Source organism: Syngnathus typhle, linkage group LG10 (assembly GCF_033458585.1).
Source record: "Syngnathus typhle isolate RoL2023-S1 ecotype Sweden linkage group LG10, RoL_Styp_1.0, whole genome shotgun sequence".
NCBI lineage: Eukaryota > Metazoa > Chordata > Actinopteri > Syngnathiformes > Syngnathidae > Syngnathus > Syngnathus typhle.
In genome coordinates, this window is record NC_083747.1 from 6,727,943 (window position 1) to 6,754,230 (window position 26,288).

General features: G+C 39.1%; 1 protein-coding gene across 1 annotated transcript in view; it reads right to left on the bottom strand.

The window, feature by feature from the left end:
• The window catches only part of dnah5 (dynein, axonemal, heavy chain 5), a 63,780-nt gene that overhangs the window by 1,415 nt on the left and 36,077 nt on the right, over window positions 1–26,288 (bottom strand). Inside the window, exons 59-86 of the mRNA XM_061289202.1 lie at window positions 25,884–26,037; window positions 22,842–23,109; window positions 22,423–22,546; window positions 21,947–22,054; window positions 21,561–21,675; window positions 21,042–21,218; window positions 18,164–18,367; window positions 17,499–17,678; window positions 15,346–15,483; window positions 14,820–14,955; window positions 14,526–14,707; window positions 14,249–14,383; window positions 13,554–13,709; window positions 12,773–12,955; window positions 12,118–12,222; window positions 11,779–11,917; window positions 10,985–11,099; window positions 10,366–10,556; window positions 9,483–9,604; window positions 7,800–7,949; window positions 6,472–6,717; window positions 6,109–6,328; window positions 5,176–5,381; window positions 4,202–4,405; window positions 3,418–3,633; window positions 2,596–2,808; window positions 1,960–2,112; window positions 225–456 (exon numbers count right to left, since the gene is read on the bottom strand). Of these exons, the coding sequence (XP_061145186.1) occupies window positions 225–456; window positions 1,960–2,112; window positions 2,596–2,808; window positions 3,418–3,633; window positions 4,202–4,405; window positions 5,176–5,381; window positions 6,109–6,328; window positions 6,472–6,717; window positions 7,800–7,949; window positions 9,483–9,604; window positions 10,366–10,556; window positions 10,985–11,099; window positions 11,779–11,917; window positions 12,118–12,222; window positions 12,773–12,955; window positions 13,554–13,709; window positions 14,249–14,383; window positions 14,526–14,707; window positions 14,820–14,955; window positions 15,346–15,483; window positions 17,499–17,678; window positions 18,164–18,367; window positions 21,042–21,218; window positions 21,561–21,675; window positions 21,947–22,054; window positions 22,423–22,546; window positions 22,842–23,109; window positions 25,884–26,037 (4,772 nt within the window). The remainder of the gene's footprint in view (window positions 1–224; window positions 457–1,959; window positions 2,113–2,595; window positions 2,809–3,417; window positions 3,634–4,201; window positions 4,406–5,175; window positions 5,382–6,108; window positions 6,329–6,471; window positions 6,718–7,799; window positions 7,950–9,482; window positions 9,605–10,365; window positions 10,557–10,984; window positions 11,100–11,778; window positions 11,918–12,117; window positions 12,223–12,772; window positions 12,956–13,553; window positions 13,710–14,248; window positions 14,384–14,525; window positions 14,708–14,819; window positions 14,956–15,345; window positions 15,484–17,498; window positions 17,679–18,163; window positions 18,368–21,041; window positions 21,219–21,560; window positions 21,676–21,946; window positions 22,055–22,422; window positions 22,547–22,841; window positions 23,110–25,883; window positions 26,038–26,288) is intronic.

The following is a 26,288-nucleotide window of genomic DNA, read 5'->3' on the forward strand; positions in this document are numbered from 1 at the left end:
TGAAAAAAAAAATACTGTGAGGGACTGAGCAGAAATTGTGTTATGGTGTGTACTGCCTGCTTGAAAATAGCATTTTCCTATCATGAACAAACACTTGTGCCATCAATCAATACTCGAGCTAAATTGCAATGTAATGAGGCAAATAGACTTGGACAGGCAGGAAATAGTGGCCCTGTAAGGGACCCTAAAGGAGAAAAACATGAGAATAATCATGAAAATGTTACCATTATTCTCTGCATACATCCGGATCACAGGCATCATTTCAAAAAGGACTTTTGGTTTGGAGTCGATGAGTTTGCAGTTGCGGCGGTCCCAGCCGGCCCCCTCCAGGTGTAGGCCGTAGACATAGACTCCCTCGGCAGGAGGCTGCGTGATGTCATCCTTCATCCACTTGGTCACTTCGTTGCATAGCACCATGCGATCCAGAGCCCAGCCTTTATTGGCTCGGGTGATCTCCTGTCAGAGCCCAGGGAGAAATGTATCCTCATATGAGCACAGTGCCACAGCATAAATGGCAGAGATGAAATATGATATGTTCCACCAAGGGAATCAATGCTGATAACAAGGCCGTAATAGAGGTTCAGTGAAAACAATGTAGACCAAGGAAGTACACTACATCAACCAAATTGTTTACGAAATGTCGCGCCAACAAAAAAGAAAATCAATCGTATATGCCTTGAAAAGCGCAGAAAGTAAGTGAAGAGAACAAATGGAATAAAAGGAATGTGACAGTTGACTATCTTCAGTCACTATTCGGACATAGAGATCTTTTTGAGAAACTGATTTGAACTGATGAATAAATACAATTAGAAATGCATTAAGCTAGGAATTCACTCATAGCCACAAGCTCTTGTGAGTTTCTGAAGCTACTAGTGTGACAAAAGCAGTGTTTTCCAGAAAAATATACAGTATAATCTCCATTTGCAGTATAAAACCAATTACATTAAATTCCCTCTTTGATATTAATCAATAAACCTTTATTTACATTTTTTTCACATTTTAAAAGCAACTCAAAGCACACACACAAGGAGGGGGATACAGTTTAAGTGTACCCATCCTGCAGTCTCAGTAAATACAGTAGTGAGGAAATACATAAAGTACTGTTAATTGACAAATTTAATGGACTAACATAGCCTTTGAACTAGTGATGGAGATATGAAGCATTTTCAACAATGAAATGATAAAGGCAATATGGTAACAGGAACTTCATCATAGGACATCACACACCAACGACAAGACACTTTTACGAACGTGTCGCTCCTGTCAGATCACTTATCCAAATACATCGTATGACCGGTCTCATTGAAACGCATCTAATGGTGAGTGTTATTTGTAACAGAGGTGTCACATCCAGGTCCAGAAACTAAAAACCTGGACACACTTTGGCTTTAGCCACAGGTGCTTCAACTCAACCGTAAGGTAAATGAGCGAGCTCCCATTTACCTTTCAGCTCAGTTGATTTGAGGCATCTGTGGCTAAAGAGAAACTGGGGTTTTACTTTCTGGACCTGGATATGACACCAATGACTTGTAATCATAACTTGTTTCAATGTTGGTCCTTCAAAATACCATATGTCTTCCCATGAAAACAAGTCAGTGGACTAATCTTGTGTTTTATTGGGATGTCACTGCTAAGAAAACATCGAAGGATTTTTAAATTGATTTGTTCTTTGAAACTTTAATGTCAATTTGTGCAATTGCATTGATTTTAGTGAGATTAGTCATAGCCATGAATGCAATTGTAAAGGATAATGATGGTAAATATGAAATAATCATTACATTGGACCAAATTACATCATGAATATGTGGGGACGGTACCGGTTTTGACAAAATCATTAAGTTAGGCGTAATGCCAGACCTGCACTCCCTCTCAACTGTAAATAAAATTATGTGTTTGTACAAATGAGTACCTCTCACTTTGGCTACCATCTGCTATCCTGCCTCACTGGTGGGTATATACCTGTCTCATAGCTGTCAGAAACCCCTGCGGGTTGAAGAATCCAGTCATCCAAAAGCAGTTTGGTCGCCCTTCAAAGATCCAAGCCTGAAACTGCCGGTTACGCTCAAGTAACTCTGTAAACCAGAACCCTAGAGTGCTAGAGGCCCACGATTCCTTCAAAAGAAGACAAAACAATATAACGATGTCAATTGTTGTGTAGTTCAGTGAATGCAAAAGAGAGACATGAAAAACAATGAAACATGAATTACTGTGTAGCAGAAGACAAAGTCAAAAAGTTAATTTCATTTAGCACAGTGGTATTGAATTAAAAAAGAAGAGTCAAATTGGCTATTAAAAGCACTGCAGATTTCATTTGTCATTCCCGAGTCCCAGCCGGGAGGTGAGTCAAGCCAAAAACATGGCTAATTTTAATCAGAGCTGTCAACACTCGCGTATTAAGTGTGAGACTTGCACATTTCATGTTGTTTTGGCGGTCTGATTGGATGTTGCAACTGTCTGTTATGAGGTTTGCATGGCTCGTTCATTTGTTTATTTATTATTTTTAGGTTTAATATGATTTTATATTACTTATCCTCTTTCAATGTCACAGGAAAAGTGGAGTATTTGCTTCTGCATATAAAATACTACTGTGCTGACCTTCTTCCAGCGTTCAGGAATACGTGCATCGTACATGCAGTCCAGGGCATCTCGCAGATTTTCGCTCATGATGATAGTACCATCGGTCGCCAACTTGAGATCAGTTAGGGTGTTTCGGACCAGAACTATGATCCTCTGCATGCGATCTATTTCCTGACGCAGGAAGATGTTCATTGGTTGGAAAGGACCCATCTTCTGTAGACATTCTCTCACCTGGTGGAAAAAAAAAGACATATTTTCTCCTTTAGTGGCTTCACTTCAGCACCGAACTTGCTTGATTCATTTTGCTTGTATGCTTCCCATCTGAATATGTAATACTGTCATTTTCAGGTACAATAATACCATCTTTAGTTTCTGTTCTTTGGATTGTTCAAATTTACACTAATGTATCATGGCATACAAATTGGCCTTGTGTAGTATTTATGGAGCATTATAAACTACAAAATAGGTTCTGCTTGTTTCCTTATAGACTACGTCTTGGAAAATCCTTAATGTGATGTTTCTGTAACATACACACGCATCTTTCTCCCACTACTACTGTAGTACATTGAGGATAGTTGACAATATTGTATTGCTTTCATGAGCAATGCCTCTGTTTTTAAAGCCATTTTTTCTCTATTACTGTCTTTGACACTCACTAATGCATAGTCCACCCCTTTGTTTGCCTTTACCACCCTGCTACTTAGCACTTTACTAGTGAAAGGTGAAGAATATCACTCATGATGTTTTGCTCTACTGAAACAATCCCCTGAGGGATCACACATGAACACACACTCAAACACATTTACACACATGCACGCACGCGCGCACATATACACTTACTTCAAATGGTACATAGTCTGCGGGCAGTTTCTCCAACATGTCGTCAGCCAGCCTGGACACCACAGCCTCTCTGGTCTCCCCTCCCCCCGAAGAGCTATCTTTGGGCTGAATACTGAGAATTGTGTCCAATACATCCTTTGCCAAGTTACTTTGGTAGGTGATGTCTGCATTTGGGTGCAGACCAAACACCTCTGGAGTGTCATAGGCTGGGAGACCCTAAAGAAAAGCAAATTATTAGACATTGTGCCCTGAGAGGGGGGGCCGGTGATTGTTTTAAAGCCTCAATTATAAAATGACACATGGGACTTGTGTCGTGCAGGTCTGATGTTTGTAACAACCGAATTTGCGTCAAAATCGCTAAATAAGTCAATGAATTATAATGAACAGATCCAAAGACAAACACGAGCTAGTGTGCGTGCGCGCGCATGATGTTCTTAGTTAGTTTTGCTTTTTGTTTGTTTTGTCAGTGTTATGTTTTCCTAGTTTATCTTAGATAAACTCCCTAGTGTGACTTCGATCAGCTCCCTCAGTCGCTTGTGTCTTGTTCCTCATTGTCTCATCAGTTTGTCTGTATTTACGTAGTTCCCTTTTTTTCTGTTCGGTCTTGGTTGGGTCATTGTCCAATTTGCCGTGTGTCAAGCTGTATGCTTTGTGCTGTCCTTGTCACACCATGTTATTTTATGCTCCCAAAGTTACGTCCAAGTTTGTTTTGCTCATGTTTGAGACTTTGTTGCCTGTTATTTTGATCTCCTGTTCTTTTAGTTTATCCCTGAAATAATCTTACCTGGATATATGAAAGATACTGGTCAACATTGGAACATTTTGGGATGCTATAGTCTTTATAGAAGTTAAATGTTGGTCCAAACATTTCCTCACTAAACCACACTTTGGAAAAGGTGTTGAGAAGGCGCTTGTCATAGTCATCAGTCACGCGGCCACCATATTGAATTTCTCCAATCATATACCGCACTGTAGTCCATGAAACCCCCTGTGGAACACAAACACGCAAGCCCGCTGAGATTACTTTAGGAGTAACAGCAGACAAAAAAATGACATGATTACACCACTACAATCTTGATATACATGTTCAGTAAATGTTAGTGTGTGTGCGTGCATGTGTTTGTGTGTACACGCATCGAAACAAAATGAAAAAATGGCAATTATTTGTGGCTCATCTTCCTGATTGCTGTACAGGTGCCCTTGCAAGGCACCAACGCCTTGACACTAGCATGTCTTCTGGGTTCTGCATTTGTGAATAATGTATAGCACAGTGTAAGTTATATTTCCACTTGCAGTATTAAAATAAATCCCATGTAAATGTAAAGAAAGCTTTTTTTTTTTTTAATTAAACAGTATATGATGTTGTATTTTGTTAAATCTGACCCGGAACATTTTCCCTAACTTTTTATACAGAATTTAATGTCATTTTGTATGAAGAAGTGATGGAATATCTTTAAAATGCTGTCTTTAAAGAGCTTTGGAAAAGAAGCCCAAATATTTTCCCCAGCTACGCAGGATGGCTCAAATTCTTCCATCCATCTTGTTTGTTCTGATACCACAATGTTATTTCCCCTTTGACCACTTTTTAACCTTCACTGTGATATGTCATTGAATTATTGCACCCTATTATATTGCAACTGACATACAATGCACTGACCGATTTATTGCACAGCAGAGGCCACTATTTAAGGGGAATTCCCAAACCGACAGTAAATCTGCTGTTCAAAATACTCGCCTCGGTGGTCACTGTTTTCCTACCTTTTTGACGTCCATATCGTCAAGATGGTTCTGAACAAATTGCACAGTTGCATTAAAGTCTGCCTGGTTGAACTCGTAGGGAATGTTCCATCCCAGGGGGCCGTACTTCCTCCTTTCCTGCACGGTGCTATGAAGAAATGCAACCCCATACAGAATAGGCTTCCACTGCGCCATATTGCTCACATCCAAAAGGTCCTGGTTAATGCCTAGAGAGGGAAATGTGGATAAATACATAAGCTACAGCTGAAGGAACAAAAGGCACGTCACAATTTTCAATTGTCCCCTGGGAACCTCGTGTATCTCTTCTAGTTTAAGGCAGACAGACACAGCTGATTTATACAAATCATTTTTCTCTTCTGCTCTAACCAAATCAGCCTCATGCCTATTTCAATTCCAAAGACCTTGCCTGCTGTTAGTCTTTAATACATTTATCGGCACATTTTCTCTGTATAATATACATGTAATATCCACACAATTTAGATATCTTTTAAAGAATAAGATTTTCTTTTTATGCTAATTTCCTACTTCCTCTTTCAATCATCTATCAGGTCCCTCTGTGATGATGGGCTACGGATCGATCTGTTTACATTTAATTTCTGCCATATTTTTGGTTGGCCATGGCCTCAGTCCAAAGTAGAGAATTCACTGGTCAGGATGTGTGAATCCTTATTTCTAACACAACAACATTTCTGCTGCATTGCTTTGTAGACCCTGATATTCAGTTAACTATTTTCCTTTAAATTTAAAATAAGCAAAGAACTGGATCGAATGGCTTCAGGGCAATTGGTCTGGTTTACAAAACCCAGACTAAATCGGAAATTCCCTTGTCACAGAGAACCATTAAATACCATAAGATTTAAGTTGATTTATGAGTTGATACTGACAAACGGCAAATTGATATAAACCAAACCATGTCCAACAACACAACCGTACCTCCATAGGTTCTTTTAAGCCCCGCCTTCAAGCCCTGCGGTGGCTCATTTGTAAACTTGATTGACATTTGGAGAAGGGTGATAGGAAAGTGCCTGTGGAACTCAGTGGTCATCCATAGGCGGAAACTGTCATGGACAAAGTCTGTCTCGCTTATTATGTCCATTAGTTCGTCCATGAAATCCAGACCAAGGTGGCAGTTCTGGAGTAAGGCCCAGCCACCCTGAGGACAATGGATATTGTCACTATTAACTCATTGAGAATGTATAACATGTAACCAAGAGTCCAAAGGACGTACTTTGAGAGAACATCTTGGAATACATTACTGGACAAATGTCATAGCTCCACCTCTTATCGCTCACTTACATTAGCTATATTCTGTTGCAGAAGTTTCCGGGCATGGACCTCTTGTCCTTGTCCCATGGAAACATATTTGGTCTCAGTCTTTAGTCGTTTTCCCAAAGCAATGATGGAGTCTGTTGGGTCAGAACCCATCGACAAGAAACAGATCATAGGCGTCCGCGAGTCAGATTCCTCCCAAGTCTGTTCCAAGTCAAGAATGGCCCCTTCAGTGTACTTCTCCCCCATTGCATCCATTATGTATTTACGCGCCTGCAGGAGAGGATCAAAGTGATGTGAGATAATGATACTTTGGAAATTCAGCATGTTATGATGACCCCCCCCCACCCCTGTATTTTCTGCAAGGGTGATTAGTGAATGAAAGGATTAAAGGTCTTTTTCCTTCCTTTTGAGTCAGAAGTAAACCTTATTTTAAATGATCAAAAAGGGACAGCTACACTATGGGTTGTGAATGCAACAAAAACTTCACTGCAGGCTTAAAAGCAACATGCAACAAAACAGTCCATCAGGATGATTGTAAATGTCCATTAGGCACTCCAGCTAATCGAGCTAAGAAAGTTTGTGAAAGAGAAATAGTTCATCATCTACTATATAAACCTTAATTCGTTGAAAAGCTTTGACCTGGGAATATTCAACTTTTTAGGTGGAAATAAAATATATTTTATTTAATTTCCTACTCTGGACTGTGATTTTAACTAGCTATCTCCCTTTACTATGCTGTTTCTTTCACGGAGAAAGCCGCGTACTTCGGCTGGACTGGCAATCAAGCACACTGGGCAATTTCCCGGTGGATATGCAGTCCTCTGGGGCCGATGATGTAGGTTGTTGTTGTTGTTGTTGTTGTTGTTTTCTTAACACACTAATTGATCACCGGCGCTCATGGCATGTACTGTAGTAATGTTTACTGCCCAAAATCTGCCAACTACAGCATCTTGTACAAATTAAATAGCAAATTGTCAAGGCTGGCAAGTGATGGATGAGAAGCAAATGACCATTTTAGGCTCCATCATAGAATTTTAGGAATTTAGGTGAAAATGTGTTAAAAGATTGCATGGTTGTTACAGTTAGTGGTAGCCCTTAATGCAGTAGTTAGAAACATATTCAAAAGTTCTCCTACACCTTAACCTAAAGATCTACATACATATATAAATGAGCAGTCTATCATTTTTACTCTATTGTGCTCCGGTAATTATGAGGGGCTGGTTTGAGCAAAAAGTGGCATGGTCCAGATTACAAAAAATGTTTTTAGGGTATATATTGTGAAGCACCATCAACTGCAGCCTGCACTGTAGAACACAATTTCAGCCATCAATCATAATTATGCCATTTCTAACCTGTGCAATGGTGCGGTCGGGACACCAGCAGCGAATAAGAAGTAAGCGCCTAAAACAGTCCATCGCTTGATCGTAGGAGTTTGGGACCTTCTCCTCCTCTGGTGCTTCCTTATCAAACCAAATCTTCCACTGCTTCTCATTGCGATTTATCTGTGAGGAAAGTGTTTAAAGGTAGACAAATGAAAAACTGCAAGATTTTTCCATATCAAATGTTAATATGAGCATCAGAAAGGCATTTCAATTGTGTTTGATTAAGATCAAATGATCAGAAAGGATCATAAACACAAAGATAGGAGATGTCTTAAATTTCAGTTAAATGATGAAATATATTCTGAAAGCACTCCATTAATTGTCCAAATTGTCCTAATGTGTTTTGGGACATAATGAACATGGTCCTTTCTGCACCCATCCTCAATCCTTAATTACATGATCTACGTACAATGGTACATTTACTAATGAGTTTAGTTGATTCCGTGACAAAGCTCACTACTCAGTTTACTCGCACATCAAATACATTTGCAGATCAAGAGTTAGAAAACTTTTTATCACCATGGTTACTCCATTGAAATAAATGAAAACTCCATTACCATTTTATAGTTTTTCTCAGTCATTTGGAAACATTGGTTCAAGTTTCAATTTTTCATTTCTTTGAATACGTTACAAATTCTTTGGCACATTCATCCAAGTAATTAGGTTTAATTTTCTGCTTTTCTGATATTATCATTTGCTTATGTGAAGTTGATCGAATAGTTTTATTATGATTTTCTGTTGAGTAGTCTCACCCCGGGAGCATTTTGGCATTAGATCATAGCATGATTTTCTATGCAAACAGGTCAAAGGAGTTATGATAATGTCGAGCATGTTTTTAAAGAGGTATTGGCGATGGCCATCATAAATAGATAAACGCAGTAATCAAACTGGAAGTAACACACACATTCCCACGTATAGCAGTTATGTGTGTGATATGTATTTTGTGCCATTAAGGGTTGGTTAGTTGATAAGTTACATCAGGATCTGCCGCCATTTACTAGATGTTTGCGTTCTAATCTCAGCTCCATGCATATGCGACTGTTTTGTATAACTGTGCTTGTCACGTTTAATCAACAGATTAAAGTTTATCGATACATTTTTTTTCACTCAAGCAAAGGCATAAGACAGAGCAAACGCAAACATAAGCTACAGTTCTTGTTCCGAGTAGAGCGGATGTGGACTTTTGCAGTTCCTGTTGTTTATAACTTTTGTGTTGGAGTGAGAACAGGGCCTCAGATAGTTTGCTGTTTGTCTGTCTGTACTAAATTCATTAAACAAAGAACTGTTAATCCACTGCTTTATGTGAATCATCAAGTCATGAGCACTCATGTACTCGTGTGTGTGTGTGTGTTGGGGGGCGTGTGCGTGCGTGCGTGTGTGCGTGCGTGCGTATGTGCGTGTGCTCACGTCTTTCAAAAATTAATTGAAGTTCCTCCGAACTAAGCTCATTTTACAGAGCACTGACTTTCTCGCTCCATATGGGAGCTACCTGGCTGTCAGTCACACAAATGACTGCGTGTGTTGATGTGTAAACATTATCCTATGGTGCACACGTGTGTGAAGCTGACATTTGACGTGAAGTTGACGTGCTTCTAAAATCAGATAACAGCTTTGACCAATATCCATGGGGACCCAGAAACACGTGTTTTGTACCTGATCCAGTACATCAGAGAACTCCCAGTGTTTGCTGAGGGCCACAAGATTAAGCCAGGTCATGTCAAGAATCCATTTTGCTGGTTTTGGAGGGCACGCCTTTAGGTCCAGGGATGCACCACCTGAATATTAAACCAATTCACAAAAATGTATTCCATCATGATGGTGTAATTTCAGACTTTCGATTGCTTATTGTCAAATGAGCAACCAACGCTAACCAGTGAGAACTTACTCTACTGAACCAAACATCCCACTCTCTGTTTTTTGTCATGGCGTCTAATGAGACAAAGTGGATCAAATAACAGCTCATTGAAAAAATGAATTCACACAGTCACTGTTCAGCTGGTCTGAGCTGCCAGATGATGGATCTGTATGCATATAGCCAACTGTGTAGGCTTTAGCCTTTTAAATAGTCCAAGCCTCTTTTCCTTTTTATTTCTGCACTGAGGAGCACTTGGGTTTGGTAGGTTTTAAATCTCTATGGACAGCCACTAAATGTTATTTAATACGTATATGAGTAATGAGTAATAACCTCAACCAATTTGTGTAGTTGCAGATGAAACCTCAGTCAATCAGTCAGACTATTCTTCAAGTTCATTAATATTCTTGGTATGTTTGAATCGAGTTGAAGTCAGGATTCTGACTGTGGTTCACAAAAGCTTTGTCTTCTTTTGAAGCCATCATTTGTTGACTTACTTAAGTCCTTTGGGTCTTTTTCTTGCAGCATCACTACTGTCCTCCTCTTTTAAGCTTTAATTAATTTTCTCCATAAATGTCTTGATAAACTTTGGAATTGATTTTCTTGTCGAGGGTAGCAATGAAAACAGAGATCTGACAAGTGCGCGTTGAAAAGAGAGTGATGACTCATATATTTGTCCTTCACCTTTAATCAGTGTGAGAAACTCTTCGTGCTTGACCCTGCTGCATTGCATGTCGATCTTGAGTGTCAAGAGTAGAGTGAAGAGAAACTTGTGCTTTTCATACAAGCCACGTGCTGCGTATTTGTACACCTTGAAGGTCATGAACTCTATAATGTTGGCGATACGCTTGCTGGTGATGGGACTTTTGGAGGACCTGTAGTATACAATAAAATATAGGGATGATTAATTGATTTGATTGCATTTCATTAATATAAATGCCCCAATTTGCAGTTTTTAATCTGATCCCAGCCTTCAGAAAAGACTTGAATTATGTGCTGCCTGTGATCATTATGCTTATTTTGGTAACCACATTTTTAATAGGCTGCTGACATCACAGCTGGTGCACCTTCTAAATATTGCCGTGAAGAAAAGCCAGTGGCAATATGACAAACAAATCCCTTTTTGAGTTTGCAAATTGAATGGCGGACTGGGCTAACGAAGGCTGTATTAGATCTATACCATTAAACAAACTCTTTAACTACTTAATTATGGGATGATGACCACTTTTCAAATTGAAGGGAGAAAAAAATAGTAAAATCAGTTAACAATTGATTAGTATCCATAATTGTGGAGGGTTCTCACCTAGCCAGAGAAAGGTCAAAAAGTCCTAGGAATTGTCTCAGGGAAGTCTGATACATTACATTCACCATGCTCATTTCTGTGATCAAGAAATACAAGATGCTTCCCCTGGTGGCCACTGCAAACAGACAAACAAGTAATCATTACAGGATAAATGGCAGCTTCTGTTTTAATTTGGAGTGCGTACTTTATCAACGTTGACCATCACATCCCACACCGTGCCCTATTATCATGGCCAGTGCAAGTCAAGCACAAAGTCCGTCTGTGTATGTTGATGCAGTTGTATTTTGTTTTTCTTTACGCAGATAGTTAGAAACAGTCGTTTGCGCCGTTGAGGGCGCTAACGCAGACGACGTGCTTCCAATGGAAGTGGTTCTCTCTCATTCCCTTTAAAATTCACCGCAGGAGATGTGCACGGCCATAACTGCCTGCACATCAATCAAATTCACCAAAATCACGTTCCACTACTTGCACCACAACTTCCAAATTTGGTTTACGCGACCTGCAACATGGCGCAGCACAGTCTGCCAAATTCCCAAACATGCTTAATGAGGCTTTTATCCGCATGAAAAACAAAACACACCAGTTTTTACACCCAAGTGCACGTGCACTGTCCACAAAAACACTGCCCTAAGAGTTAATGTATTTTGTGGCTGGACAGACCAGTGGTCCAGGGGTGAGTGCCCATTTGATCCTTCACTGTTATAGAAAGTATAGTCCTGCCCCCAAGGGTATATAGAATAAATGGAAATGACTAATGTACCACATTCAATGACGTAAACTCAGCGACGACCTACCAGGTCGATACTCCTCCCTGGCAGCATTGATTTGAACCTCCGTGTCAGCTGCAATATGTAGCTTCTGATTGACCTCTTCAGCTGTGCACTTGGTGTTGGCAAGAACAGCAATCAGACTTTCATCATCCACTAGTGAGCCCTACATATGAAAATACAGTATTGATGAGTGTAAGTCAGGAAATGAAAGTGGAAACATGGAATTTTATTTTCTATAATATTTCTGTTGGAAAAAAAAATGAAATGTTGAATCACATTGACTCTATGGAATTATTTTTTGTTTCATGCTCTCCTATGCGTTCAATGACAGCTTTTCAACATTTGCGTCGTGTATCTCCTTACCTGTGTGCTGGTCAGTCGGCAGAGGAGGCTGTCTTCAAGCTCCTTCATCTTGCGCTTGTTAGATGTAACATCCTCTAAGAGATCTGTCCTCTCCTTCTCCAGTTCCTGATGGCATAAAATACTGTAATCACATACTTGACATAATATGCGAACTTTACAAGTACCAGTCTTGAAGTTACATTAAGGGAAAGTTCTCACTTCTCTTATTATTAGTATGTATGTGACTTTGATTTCTACTCACTGCTACTAGGGTGTTTTGAGTGCGTGGCCCTCTCGCATGCAAAAGGGAAACTCCTTAGCCATTTACCCATGACGGTAATGACTTTAGGAGGATCAGGAGCATATTTGAGCCATACGTCTAAAAAAGCAGTTGTGAACTGCAATGTGTGCCTTCATAAAGACAACACTTGTGAAGTCAGCACTTCATTTTACTGCATTACACTTGTCAATAGCTGAGCCATGTATGTGGTTCACCCAACTACTTGTAACCAAGCAATTAAAAAAGTCAATTTTCCATAACATAAATATCAGTATCACAGCTTAGTGAAACTATGATTTTCAAGGAGTAAAAATACAATAACTCCAATACAACAACTGCTCTACAACAATCAACAAATTTGAGCTGTCTGGGCAAGTGTATTTAAAGAACTGTAACCTGTTTTTCTCTGAGAATCACTCGACCTAGAAGCTGGTCCTCCAATCCTCTCATTGTAACAGTGAAGTCAATAATGGAGGTGCGGGCACTGATCTCAGGGGTGTATGCTGGGTTAGGCAGCTTGGTAGTCACATACAGCCTGAAGCCCTTCATAACATCCACCTCTTTGTCCCCAATTTTTACCTGGAAAAGAAGACAAGAACATCTTTAACTGCATACTGTGCAGGGGCTCGGCTCAGTCATCTGTCGACCCATTTCCAGACCCATCTCCAGTTGAACACACAATTATATGGTGAAGTATCCTTGAGCAGGATACTAAACCTATAGTCGTTCCCCGGGGTGATAGTGTGAAAGCACTGAGAAGCCCATTTACAATACAATATTTGAACACAGTCCCATAAAAGAAAGCCATCTGAGTCCAATCTAGTCCTTCTCATTGCAGTATAAACGACACGTTCACAGTGAATCCACAGTCAACTCCACTCCACCTTTGTCAAAGTAAAAATGGAAGATAACAGTTTGCAGTTATCACAGCTAGCTTCTGCAAAGACTTTCTAAAAGATGTTGGAGGTGTCTGGAAATGTTTCCAGAAGAGTGTTAGTGGGGACAGAGGTCACCGATGTTGCACAAGGGGGACTTGCCTCTTGATCTCTTTTGTAATTTATTCCAAATGTATTTTCTCTGGAGTGGATGTAATCATCTAAGCAGGCTATTATGGAGTAAGTTTGCTGGAACAGACAAATCAACGAAGCTAAATGTCTAAATGACTGATTCCGCTTACCTTATAAGTAGATCCAGTCTTTATGAAGTTTTTCTCTAGAATGCTATCGAGGGCAGGATCCAACTCTTCCCCTACGTCCTCAATCAAGAGGGGTCGCCCAAGAGACAAACTGTCTTCAAGGTGGTTCTTGAAGTATTTATGATTTAGTGAGGTGATCTGAGAAAATAAGAATATATTTGACGTGAGCCTTTGGTACAAAAAAATCAAACTTAGCCAATTCAAGGATCTAACATCTCTTTGGGATGTGTGACGATTTCAAAACATTATGAAAGGGTTAAGTATTCATTTATAATGATGCCTCCCTGTGTCTACAGTAAATTGAATCTCATGATTAAATAAACCCTGCCATGATTCAGCCAAGAAACAGGGCCAAGAAGGAAGTAACAGTTAATTATACTACTCCTGAGGTATTAACCTAAAAAACATTGAGCTGAAGGCTGAACAAAAGCATTTTCAAATGCAGGAAGGCAGAAACTAAGAACACAATGCTGTTATGTGACTGCTGAAGAGCATGTTGTTCTACATGAAACATTTTTATTATAGCTGTACTGCAAAATAAGAATGTTCATATCCGTCTGATTTCTTTATTTCTATGTTATACCTAACAAGAAAAAACAAAACTATCAATAAATGAAAGTTGCGTGTTTTAAGAGAAAAATCTGTTGAAAGTGGGTTTCAAATTAAAAAAAACAAACCTGCAACTCATTGCTGGCTTCTTTATTCTTAATCCAGATTTTCCCTTGCGTTTGAGGGTCAACAAGGAGAGGGAAGCGTGCAGCTTTGGTGGCAATTATGCCATTCTGAATAGACAAGTCATCGTTCGGAAGTCCCTGGAAAAGAAAGGACGAGTGACAAGCGCATCTTCAATTCTTTATAATAGCATACAGAATGAAATAGCACATTTCTTTGAATAATGCAACATACGCTAGAGTATGTTTTGGCTTAACCTATTTAAGCAATTTGATTACTGACCTGAAGATTCCACTCACTGACAGTGGGCGCATCAATGAGCAGCTCGGTCAGATTGAGATTGCTGCCAAATGGGATTTGACGCTGCTTCAGTTCATTTTGCCAATCGCTGAGTAAGAGGTTACGAAACTCCTGGTTGAACGGACCGGAATATGACAAGAATGCCGTTGCAAGGAGGATGTCACCTGGAGCAAAAAGCCAAAGACATTGAAAGCGTATAGTGTCTATAAACTAGGCTATTGGGACAAAATAGGACTAGGACATAAGGAAAAGAAATACACTCATTGTTAAACTGACCAACGAGACGTTTGGTCTGAGCAGCAAACTCTTTGCTCTGCTCTGTCCATCTTTCCTTCTCGCCGGCTAAACCACTGATCAGACTTGAGGCCGTCTGCATTTTGTACCTGCAGCGCTCTGCATCCTCCAGCAGTGTCTGGAAGGGAGGACAGAGGAATGTAAAAAGTACTTTTGGTTTGCTTCTCTCCTGATGAATCTGCGGTTACAGTTTTGCTGTCCCCTATGATTATTTTTGTGTATATATTCAAACAGGTGAGGTTATTTTATTGTACAGTGCTTATTGTATAGCACATTTAGTCACTCGTGTCAGTTTGTACGGGTGTGTTATTTAGGCCAAGGTGCTGACTCAGTATTTCCCATCTTTCTCGAGCCAAGCCATTCTATAAGCATATGTATAATAAATACGCGATGGAGGGAGCGCGATATAACATCTTGCCAAGAGCACCAAATTGGATAGGGCCAATTGTGTAGTTTCAAATGTCTTTCTCTATACCATTATCAGCCACCCTCCACCCCCACATCTTACCTGTTTCTCCATCATGGCCTTCTCATACTCGCACTGTACCACATCCAGCTCGGCCTGCTTGGCATCCAGCTCGGCCTGAGCTTTCTGAAAATCAACGTGAGCGATGGCCAGTCGATTCTCCTGCACTGCCAAGTTAGCCTTGAAAAAGAGAAGAGGAAAATTAAAGAAAAATGATTTGTGCTGGCTTTATTCCACACAAAACAGCACACATGGTGATGGTCCCTTTTTCATGGGGAGCAAAAGGTAGATGGTGTGTGAAAGAAATGACAAATCAGAAAAATAAAGGCTGAGTGGAGAACTGGTAATCTACTCCTGACATGAGAGATAACTAGAGAGAGGCTCAGCAGAGTGCAGACCTCAGATCAAGGTGGGAGGATTGTCTGCTCTTTAAATCGACACACATAATCCCTGGAGAAGAAAAATTTCAAATTATATTTGTAATCTCACTGTAACTTGCACAAAAGTTAGTTTATTCGTTAAAGGGCAGTTCAAACCAAACTGATACAACAAAAAGAAAACATACAAACCAAAAGTGAGTTAGTGTCAATTTGTAGACTGTATTTAATTTATTTACAAAGTTCTGCTTTGATAAAGCAGCTTTTCAAAATTGCCGGAAGAAACGAATATCCACATTGTAATGTAGTATGAATGCACGTATGGACGATTTTCTATGTACGTACGTACGTTGCAGGTATTGAATGCAGACAAGTTGTGAGAACTGGACATTTACAAAAAGTACTGACGAGAACCTGAGGGGGTATTTTATGATTAGAGCTGCTAAAAAATCTTCTGTTGAAACACAGATTTGGAGAACAGTGTGAAGTGCTTGTAGCTGCGTGAGTCTGATTACATTGTAGTTGTATATGGGTAAGCCCATCTCACTACCTCTCTGTTTGGTAGGCCAGCTCTGGGAGTGGAGCACAATTTCGCTGAAAATCAGAAAATCCATTTGCTAGAATGTGTTCTATACTGAGGTGACAAAAAATACAAGCAGGTACTTATCATGGGGCTGTTGAGACCAAATGTGTGCATGACTTGGAGAACAGAAAAGAGATGATAGCGTAGAATGTGAGGGAAGCACAAGATTGCTTGAATGAAACAAATTCAAGCACTGCAACATAGTAGATCGGAAAATGTCACTTTTCTGTCCCCTATGTATTTTTATGCATCATATTTGCCCAGCACTCGAGTCGACAGTGTTTCATGCGTCATATTTGGAGAACACTCGAGTAGACAGTTGTATTGCTGTAAAACAGTTATATTTGAATAACGTAATTGGTTCAGGTTTTCAAACAACATCCTATAAAAGGTTCAAGTTGCATTTTTGCTGCTCTTATAAAATCCCAAAAGGTGTCACCAAATTAGAATTGGAAAGGAATTATTCAAATACGTATATCATACATGCTACACAATGCAAGTCATATACAGACGAGACCATTTTGTGTAGTGGAAAGTCAATTTAGAGATATCCACGAATCTAGCATAAAATTAATTTGGATCAATATTCTTGACTTTTTTCTTAAGTATGTGTCTGTCATTATTATCCATTCGTCCATTTTCTATACCGCTTCTCCACGTTAGGGTGGTGGGTGAGTTGGAGCCTATCCCAGCTGACTTTGGGCGACAGGCAGTACACCTTGGAAGTTCCCAGATATAAAATATTTTTTGTACTTTTTAATTGGGGAAGCAGTGCTGAACTCACAATTTGTACCCCATTTAGTATTAAAATCGTCTCAGCAGATTTTCAGTGTGTGACTGGAATGTTTTTTTAAACACCGTTTTTGCCCTGAGGGGTGGGATCCGTTTTCAGGTCTGTGCTAAATGGATTACTATAAATTCAAATGGAATATGAAAACTTGCATTGAGAATGTCTTCATTCTTGCGTTCTGTTTCAAGGACACATAATCTGCAACCAAACAGCCAAGATGTTGTGGTTATGAATGAATCTTTTCAAATCAAAGTGGGGCAGTGTTGTAGCCCGTGGCTCTGCTCTGCACTGACGTTTGTCGGGCGCATTCATCAGTTAGCAGGGGAGGCGGGAGATTTTGATGCACACGTGTGTTTGATGTATTTCTTGCAATATTTGTATTAAATAACACATCAAGGAAAGTTCTAATTTGTCAAACAATCACGCTGCACTCACTATATATTACCTTTAAGGGCAAGACTTCCTTGTTGATGGAAAAGAAAGTGGCCATGGCTTTGGTCCAGGATGCAAGGCCGGCCACATTACCGCACACTCTTTTAGCCGTTTCAATGTTGTAGTCGGGCATGTCAAAATAGGGCTGCAGGAGCTCCACCGTCTCTTCATTAATAGTGTCTTTGGGGAATTGCTGCAAGGGAGAAGGGTGCCAGGGTTAGAACAAGAAAGCATGGGGAGGGGATACATGAGGAAAAGAAAAACATATAAAGCAGGTGGGGTTAGAAAGCAAGCCTAGGAGAAAGAGGAGGGATTACCCATATGCTCAGAGGCTGCAGGTCTGATGCACTAATGAGGTGAGAGAAAGTGAGCACTGTGGAGCTGATGCATCATGGAAACAATGATGGAGAGAGATACAGGGGAAGGAGGAAATAGAGTGATGGGAAATCATAACAAAATAATCTTAATATTTTGAATTTTAGATGATCTCTCTACAAATAATGTAGCACCATGACTTTGGCACATCTAAACATCATCAAGAACACAACAAAAACTGATGAGGTCATGAAAAGGCTGTTCTTTTCCTATGTTGGAGGAAAATCTATATCAGCCATACCTTCCCAACATCTGGTACACAAGATGGTACTAACTATTGCTGCATATGATTGTAACCTTTACCTGTAGGCTACCCAGAAAATTTCCAGCTGTTATGAGTTTGAGAGACTCCTGCCACGATGGAGTGTTGCAGTTTTTCTCTGGGTCGATCTTCACAGGGTTTACCCGCCTTTGGAAAAGCAGCAGCACACAGTCCATAATCCTCATGATGAGGTGTGGGGGGCGCCCAAGTGTGCGAACCGTAGCAATGTCAGATGGCTTGATTGTCTGAGCGGAAAGAAGAGTTGAGTCTAAAATTGGATATTAACTGATCTGTGATAACATCAAAGTATAGTTGATGAGGGGATCTCTCTGTGGAAAGTTTCTCTATGGATTTGGGGGGTGGGGGAAACAAACACAAATAAAAACATGAATATAGACTAAAATAAATATTCCTGAACTGTGCAATGGATGCAGAAAAAAACCCCAGTAATATGCTGCAATATTAGATTAGTGATTAATTGGCAATTGGCTCGTCATCAAATGAATCGACAACTATTTTGAGTAATTGTTTAGAGCCATTGTTAAAAGTAAAATCTGCAAAATCTTCTGATTTCAGGTTCTCAATAATAATTATTCTGATTTCTGTACTCCTTATGAAAACAGACTGATAATATTTGTGTTTAATCAAAGAATACATTTGCCAGCATCAGGTTGTACAACTAATCGATTTTGAAATATGACAATAGGGCCAGCCATAATGCATACTACATTTAATAACCTGTTATGTTTATTGGCACATTTCATTCATGTCAGTTCATCTACTTTCCTGTGAGAGCCCGTGGAATGTTTTCAACCTTGCAAAATTTTGAAAGCAAAAACAAAACAGTGGCATCAAATGCATAGAGGTTTAGACATAAGTGTGGAATCAATTTTGAAGTGAGGTTGAGGTCAGGGATGTGTTTCTCCATACCAAATTGTGTTTTCTTTGTACACTGAAGCACAACATGCTGGGATTAAAAATGACCTCTAAGCAAACTGTTCTCATGAAACTTGAGTTTCAGAATTGTAAATACTAAATAAATATCGATAACTTCAAATCGTTTACCAAGTAAGCTACTTGTATGGAGAATTTGAGTGGGTATTAGATACTAGGTGAGTCAAAGTTAGATTAGCTTTCCCATGTAATTCCCACGCATTTTTTACATTTCAGCGTTAAGAGCAGAGAATGTATAACATGGGACGCTTAAGGACTAAAAGGAGGGAATAAACGCGCATACAAGTAAAGACACTTTTTAAGATTACTTTAAGAGACCCATACAATTATAGAGACAGAAGAAGCTAAAATCAAAGCATTGCACATTGAGAGCAACCTTTGGAGACCCTATCTTTGCACATTGAGAGCAACCTTTGGAGACCCTATCTTCTCATCTCATCTGCTTTTTTTTAAAATATTTGCTCACTGCACAGTTTTAGAGTAATTTAACGTAATCATCTCCAGTGCAGAAAAAGAACATGAAAGTGAGCCTAACCGGACAATGCATATAATACCTGAAAATGTCTGAGAGTTAGGTGGACATATTCATGCTTACGTGTCTCTTACGTACAGTATTTTGATTGACGGACAAAGTTGTGCAATTTAAACAAATCTGAAAGTCCACAACTATCTGTAATGGGTTTTACTTGCAAAATCACATTACTTTTTCCAATAATGTTCTTGTTAATTAACAGTTAAAATAAATTAGACTAACTGTAAATATTGACAGGTTTTGTATCTTTCATAGAACATATTTTGGTAAGTTCACCGTAGCGGTTCCATCGCACTCTCTCTGTAAAATTCAATGACACCTCTATGAATTGTATTTTACGGACTATAAGTCACTTCTTTTTGCACAAGCTTTGAACTCTGCAGTTTATTGCCCAGTGCGGCTTATCTATAGATTTTTCATAATTTTTATGATATTGTAAGAGGACTTGTTTTGGTAATACAGATAATGGAAATTAGCACTTTTAATTAAAATGCCTGCAGCTTATAGTCTGATGCGGTTTATAAATAAACAAAACAGGATTTCTCACTAATATTAGCTGGTGAGGCTCATATTCAGGTTCGCCAGTAATTACGATAATGCACTTTATGTGATCAATTCTTTCGGACTCCTTAGCTTAAGAAATGTCTGCTTATGACTATATGACAATATCTCAGTGAGGCACATATTATTATTCCAAACTCACAAAGCATATATTTACATTCATCATTTCAACAATTCCAACGACAACAGTGCTTCACTCCACATTTCCTCCCTATTCAAAACAATAATAGGCAGAAGATAAATCACATCTATTTAACAACTGGGTTGCAAAAAGAAGAAAAAAGCAGCGACACCATTTTACATCAAGTAACAAGGAACATTTGACCTTATCTTGGGTGCAGAACAGCTGTAAGCTTGCCATATATAGTCAATCACACTCAGGGTCTATTTTTCATATTCAAAAGAATGAAACTAATGTGTCCTTTTAGGATGCATCCAGTTTCACATCCACCACAGCAAGATAAAAATTATAATCAGGGACCTGCCATTGTTGATTTGCATGCAACTACCCACCCAGGAGCCATGCTTTAATTACAACACAGCTTCTCAGCCAAAAGCGACGTTCTAACTATAGACATACCCCGCTGTCACACCAAAACCCTCCAGAGTCGCAGGGATGGAGGCAAAACTTACTTACGTACTGCCGATCATGTCATTGATCTTTTTTGAAGTGTTGAAGTCAAGCACTTATGTTTTATAGTATTGCTCTTTGGTTTTGTCTATGAGTTCATCTGTTTCATTAGGCTACCGATGTCTTGTCTTTCTATATATGATTAGGCTGACCACATGGCAAGAACATACAACAATGGAAGCTCAATAAGACATCTCAAAGGAACATGGCGTTGAGAATATTAGTTAGTCCAACACTGTACCTGCAGTGCAGCCTCGGCCTCTTCCAGTGCAGGCTTGGCAGCTTTAAGTTTCTGCTCAGCAATGGCCTTGTCAGCTGAGATCAGATCTAAAATGGCCTCGGCCTTGTCCTTGACTTTCTGAACCTCCACTTTAACTCGCTCAGCTGCCTGGGCTTTGACTGTAACCTCTTTCAGCACCTTTGAAAGATAAGTATTATAAAGTACACAAGTTTCCATTAAATGGTACATCAAATCTTACACAACTCTTAAGATTTGTGTAAAACAACATATCACAGTAAACATTAGACATCTCGAGAGACAAAAAAAATCACCTCGTAGTAAACTCTTACTGCCAAGCTGTACAAAATGTAAAATGCTGTCGTTTGAAAGAAAATGAGGTATTCTATGGGGAATATTTATTTATGTTTTTGTAATTGATGTTTACCCATAATTGTAAACATGCTAATGTGAGAAGAAAACATCTATTAATACTGTAAATCAATTAATATTCAGTTAAAGGTTACAGCTTCTAAAACTCACCATGTCAGCCTTTTCGTTGGCCACCTGTAGTTCTTTCTCTTTTACCTCCAGCTCTTTGCTGAGTCCTGCTACTGACTCAGATGCTTCTTTTAGTTTCTGGAGGCCTGTGTTCATCCTAATTAGGTATACGTACAGTATTGTGAACAAACAAAGCACAACCACAAAGCACAAAAGCACAACCACAAAGCACAAAAAGCACATCCACATGTCTGTATGTCTATATGACTATACGGTTTGGGTCAGACATACTTTTCCAGTTTATTTTCAGTCATACTTTATGTTGAGCACTTATGCCACATTAATGTGGAGATCAGACAGTAGAAAAGCTGAAAAAAATAGTACGTCTTCCGGCTTCTTCAGTGTTGAGCAGCGAGTTTTGGGTTTACCTGTTAGCCAAAGTCTTAACTTCCGATCTCTTTTCCTCATAGATGTTCTTGTAGCCCTGGATGAAGGATAGGTAGGACTTGGGTGTGACATGAGTGGAGCGTCGGTATCTGCAGTGAAATTAGAATATCTTGAATCACTTGATGTGTCATAAATTGTATTTTGTTCATTTATTCGCAAGAAAGAACAATGGATGGAAACATATTTGAAGTGTGAACGTAAACATATTTGTGCTTATTTGTCTTTAAGATATATTACTAATGATAATTTAAAAAAAAAAATTGAGCTGTAAAATGCGGATTTTAATACTTGCGTGTAAAAAAGTAAAGGCTTAAGTTAGCGGATTTTTTTTTTACATTTTCAAAAGTTCTATTTGTTTTGTTATGCATAACAGACAGACGGCAGCATCCTTCATCTAAATCTGCTGCTATGTTTAATTATTGTTAACATTTTCTGGAATTGCTGATCACTGTCTGACCTCTGGAAGTAATCCACACACTTTTCAGCTACTCCATCATGGAAAGAGCCCATGCATTGGACAACCTCACTCTTGACTTGAGGTGAGCAGTCAATATCAAACGCAGACACAAAGTGCTCTGAAACTGAAAACACAAAGTACAGCGAGAAAGACCAGAATTACAGAAAGTAAATTGGCAGAAATCACACAGACTTTATTGTCATTTATTCAGCAGCCGGCAACATGATGTGGTCAATCTGAACAGGAAAATGCCTGAGCAACAGCAAACCAACAAAAATGATTGGACAATTTTATATATTTTGGCTTAAATATTTTTGGGGAAGCTAAGAAAATAAATTTCTTTGAGGAAGCAATGAAAACACCTATTATAAAATCTCTACAAGTTATAATCAATCAACATGCCACGCGATGGTATGTACCTGCAACAAGAGCATCTTTAGGCCAACGTCGGAACCAATCCATAGTGCAACCAGATATCAGCGCTGGGAATTTTAGAGCCCTGTTTCGGAACTTTTCCCCAACAGGTGAAAAGCACAGAACGACGTGAAGGTTGTTTTGAACTCTTGACATGAAGTACTCATACAAGTTTTCGTTGGTGGGTGGCCGTTTTGGGAACTCTCGCTTCATTATCGGGACAAGATCACTGAGGATCTCGTCTTTTTCATCCCGAGCAAACAGATTTGATACCTGAGGACAAAAATGCACAAGATCATACTACTGACTTTGGGAAACATGAATGATATGTGCGTCATAAAAATATTTTGCTACCCTTTTCTGTTTATTCAAGTGAACAATGACAAAAAGCAAAAAAACATCCACCCCTTCTTTTACCCCACCACCAATTCGGTCAATATATTTGAAAATATAGTATTATATATTGGTGTGAAATTGGTAAGCAGTACAATAAGGCAAGAGAAATCAATCCAGTTGGTTGTCTTATGTCGGTTTTAGGTCTTTTGGGGAAAAACAATTCAGCATTCAAATCTATTGAAAAAAAAATCTTATCAGCAGTAGAAAGCGGTGTACAATGCAAAATGTTAAAAACGGCCAGTGAGTGCCAAATTAGTTTTCTAATACAAATCCCAGAAAACAAAAACACTATCTGCTGTCTGCTAAAATGTCAGCTTTGTCCACAGTCAAAAACAGGGGTAGTGCTCATGCTTTTTTCACCTTTTTATTATGGTACATGCTAATGAGGCAGCCTCTTTGTGTTTGAGTGTGTGTGCTTGTGCGTGTTTGTTGCACATCTCCCGTACCATCTGCTGGCCAACAAAGACCTCAAGGCTTCAGCAGCATTGCTCACCTCTTTTTTTGCTTCTCAACACCATCTCTGCTATCTCTCTCACATGCATACCATCAAATTCTCTCTATTTCCATCATGCCTTCATTCAAACCTAATGCAAACAAATACACACACAATACCTTGGTTCATATCACAACTCAACCTCTCCGGTTAAAAAGCTGCTGCCATTTAGGTAGGTAAGCAAAGGAATGGAAAAAGAAGCAGACGAAAAAGATTGTAGAAAAACAAGGTGAATGGTATGGAGGAAAGAAACTACTACTAAGACTAATCTATCAATCTTTTTTTTTTCTTTTTTGCTGTACACTGAAAAGATCGGGTTCAGCTCAGCTTTTAGTTCCAGCTCTGTAGCATCTTTGAAGACACCATTGTTTGCAAACCAACAAAACAGCAACACATTTCTAGGTGAAAAAAAGTATTCCGAAGATTTTGAATTACACTTAATTATGTAAATGACTTTCACTTGTGAAGTGCTTTTTCTACTTTTAAGATACTTAAAGTGCTATAACACTGTCCCATTTACCTACTGATGATGCAGCATCAGGAGCAACTCAAGGTCCCTTTGACATGGGGCAAGTCCGGACCTGTTTTGCACCATGCTGAGCATTTTAGTGGATGGAACTGACATGCCCCTGAAGCTCCTGCCAATTTGGCACAAAGGAGACTGATCTCGGTGTAAAAAACAAGCACGTCTTCATTTTTGCGTTTAGCATTTTTGTATTGCATTTGTTAGACCTTTACACCTCATTAGGCATTACAGCATATTTTATTGCATGCCCCCAGTCCATCTGCAAATTTAGTGCCAAAAAGTAGACTAGATTTTAAACTCGCCACCTTCTATCTGCGCTAGACAAGAAAAATACATAAAACATACCCATATATACAGTGACAGTAGATTGTGCTTTACTAAATACCACACAACAGCATAAATGCCACCTTCTATCTGCTGTAGACAAGAAAAATACTAAAAGATTTAAAAAAAAAACATATATACAGTTGCAGTAGATTGTGCTTTACTAAATACCACCCTTGTAATTACTGCTATCACATCACAATTTTACAAAATGATTTACAAAATCACAATATAAAAATGTGTGTGGCATTACAGAGGGAAACGTAGGTATTTCACATATTTGGCACAAGTCTTTCTGAAGCCAGAAAGGGGAGCAGAAGGTGTGAGGTAATGAAAAAAGAAGGTAGTGGTGAGCTTCTTGGTTGGAATGGGCAAGGGCGGAAAAGAAAGACAGGTAATGAAAGACAATTGTGAGAGAACAAAGGGAGAAGAGAACCAAATGACAAGAGGTGAATGGAAGGTAAATTAACCATAACAGAGAGATTGGGAGTACTGAATGTCTGGAGAAAGACAAGCAGACAAACATATGTGTGCAAATGTTGAAGGACAAAACCAACAATATTAATAATAAGAGAATAAAGGAGAAAAGAAGTGCTATGAAAGAGCTTTGTTTGCTTTTAAAACACATTACAGCCTGTAGTGCTGGGCACTGAATCAGACAAATGAGTGAACCGAGGCACTAGACCTTGAAACTACCATCAATCTTTACTGCTGAAAGAAAATAAATAAGCATTTTGAACTTTCAATTGATCCTTACTCCAGATATTTGTTCTTTCCTCAAAGACAATCTGGTACTAGTAGGAAATTTAAAAGATGACTATATGTTCTGGCTGGACAATTTTACAATACCGTGCATGTCACTGTGCAAGAAGCGTGCACATGCTCAGAGTAATGTATTCCAAATTCGAGCCCTCCATCAAGAGCACCTATGTATGGTCAGTAATGGAAGGGGGAGGCAGATTCTCACCTGGATGTGAGGAATCTTGCTCGATACACTCACAATGCATAAAATGCAACATTTAGAATTGTGAAGAGTGACGTGATTGTTGTCATTGTGCTGCTCAGATATGTTTTGAATGAAAGAGCCGTAGAATGCAGTATACAGAATGGCGTCCGGCATGGGACCTTTTTAATCATTCTGATTGGCTGCTCTCTAGTTAGTTAAGGTCAGCAAGATGTTGGTTTTTACTTAGAATTGTGCTGTAGTTGGGATTCAGCTTCAGAACATGATGTTCAAATTGCATTGTACAGTACATTGCAGAAAGCAAGGTCCATCCATATGTCTATATCCCTTGACACCTTCCTCACCTCTCCAGATGACAAAACGTTGTTCATGTACTCAAGGAAGGACTCCTCTTTAATTTCGTTGTCTGTGAAGAGAAAGCTGAGGCCTTTTCCAAGCAGACCCGCTGTCTTGTACAAACCTTTTAGATCATCCATCAAGTTAGTTGTGTTGTAGGAACTGGAAAAAATGGATGACATTACTAAACACATAAAGTTGCATCTGAATGAATTACAAAATTGCGGAAAGTGTCATTCATTTTAGTCGTTCAATTCTAACTGTGAAACTCAAACTCAATGTCTGTTCATGTCAATCATTTTATTTGTATTGATGATGGCTTACAGCTAATAAAAACAAATTCAGCATCTTATACAGTTTATGTAAAAGTTGAATAATTTAAATGAATGGTGTCAGATGATTACCACTTAATT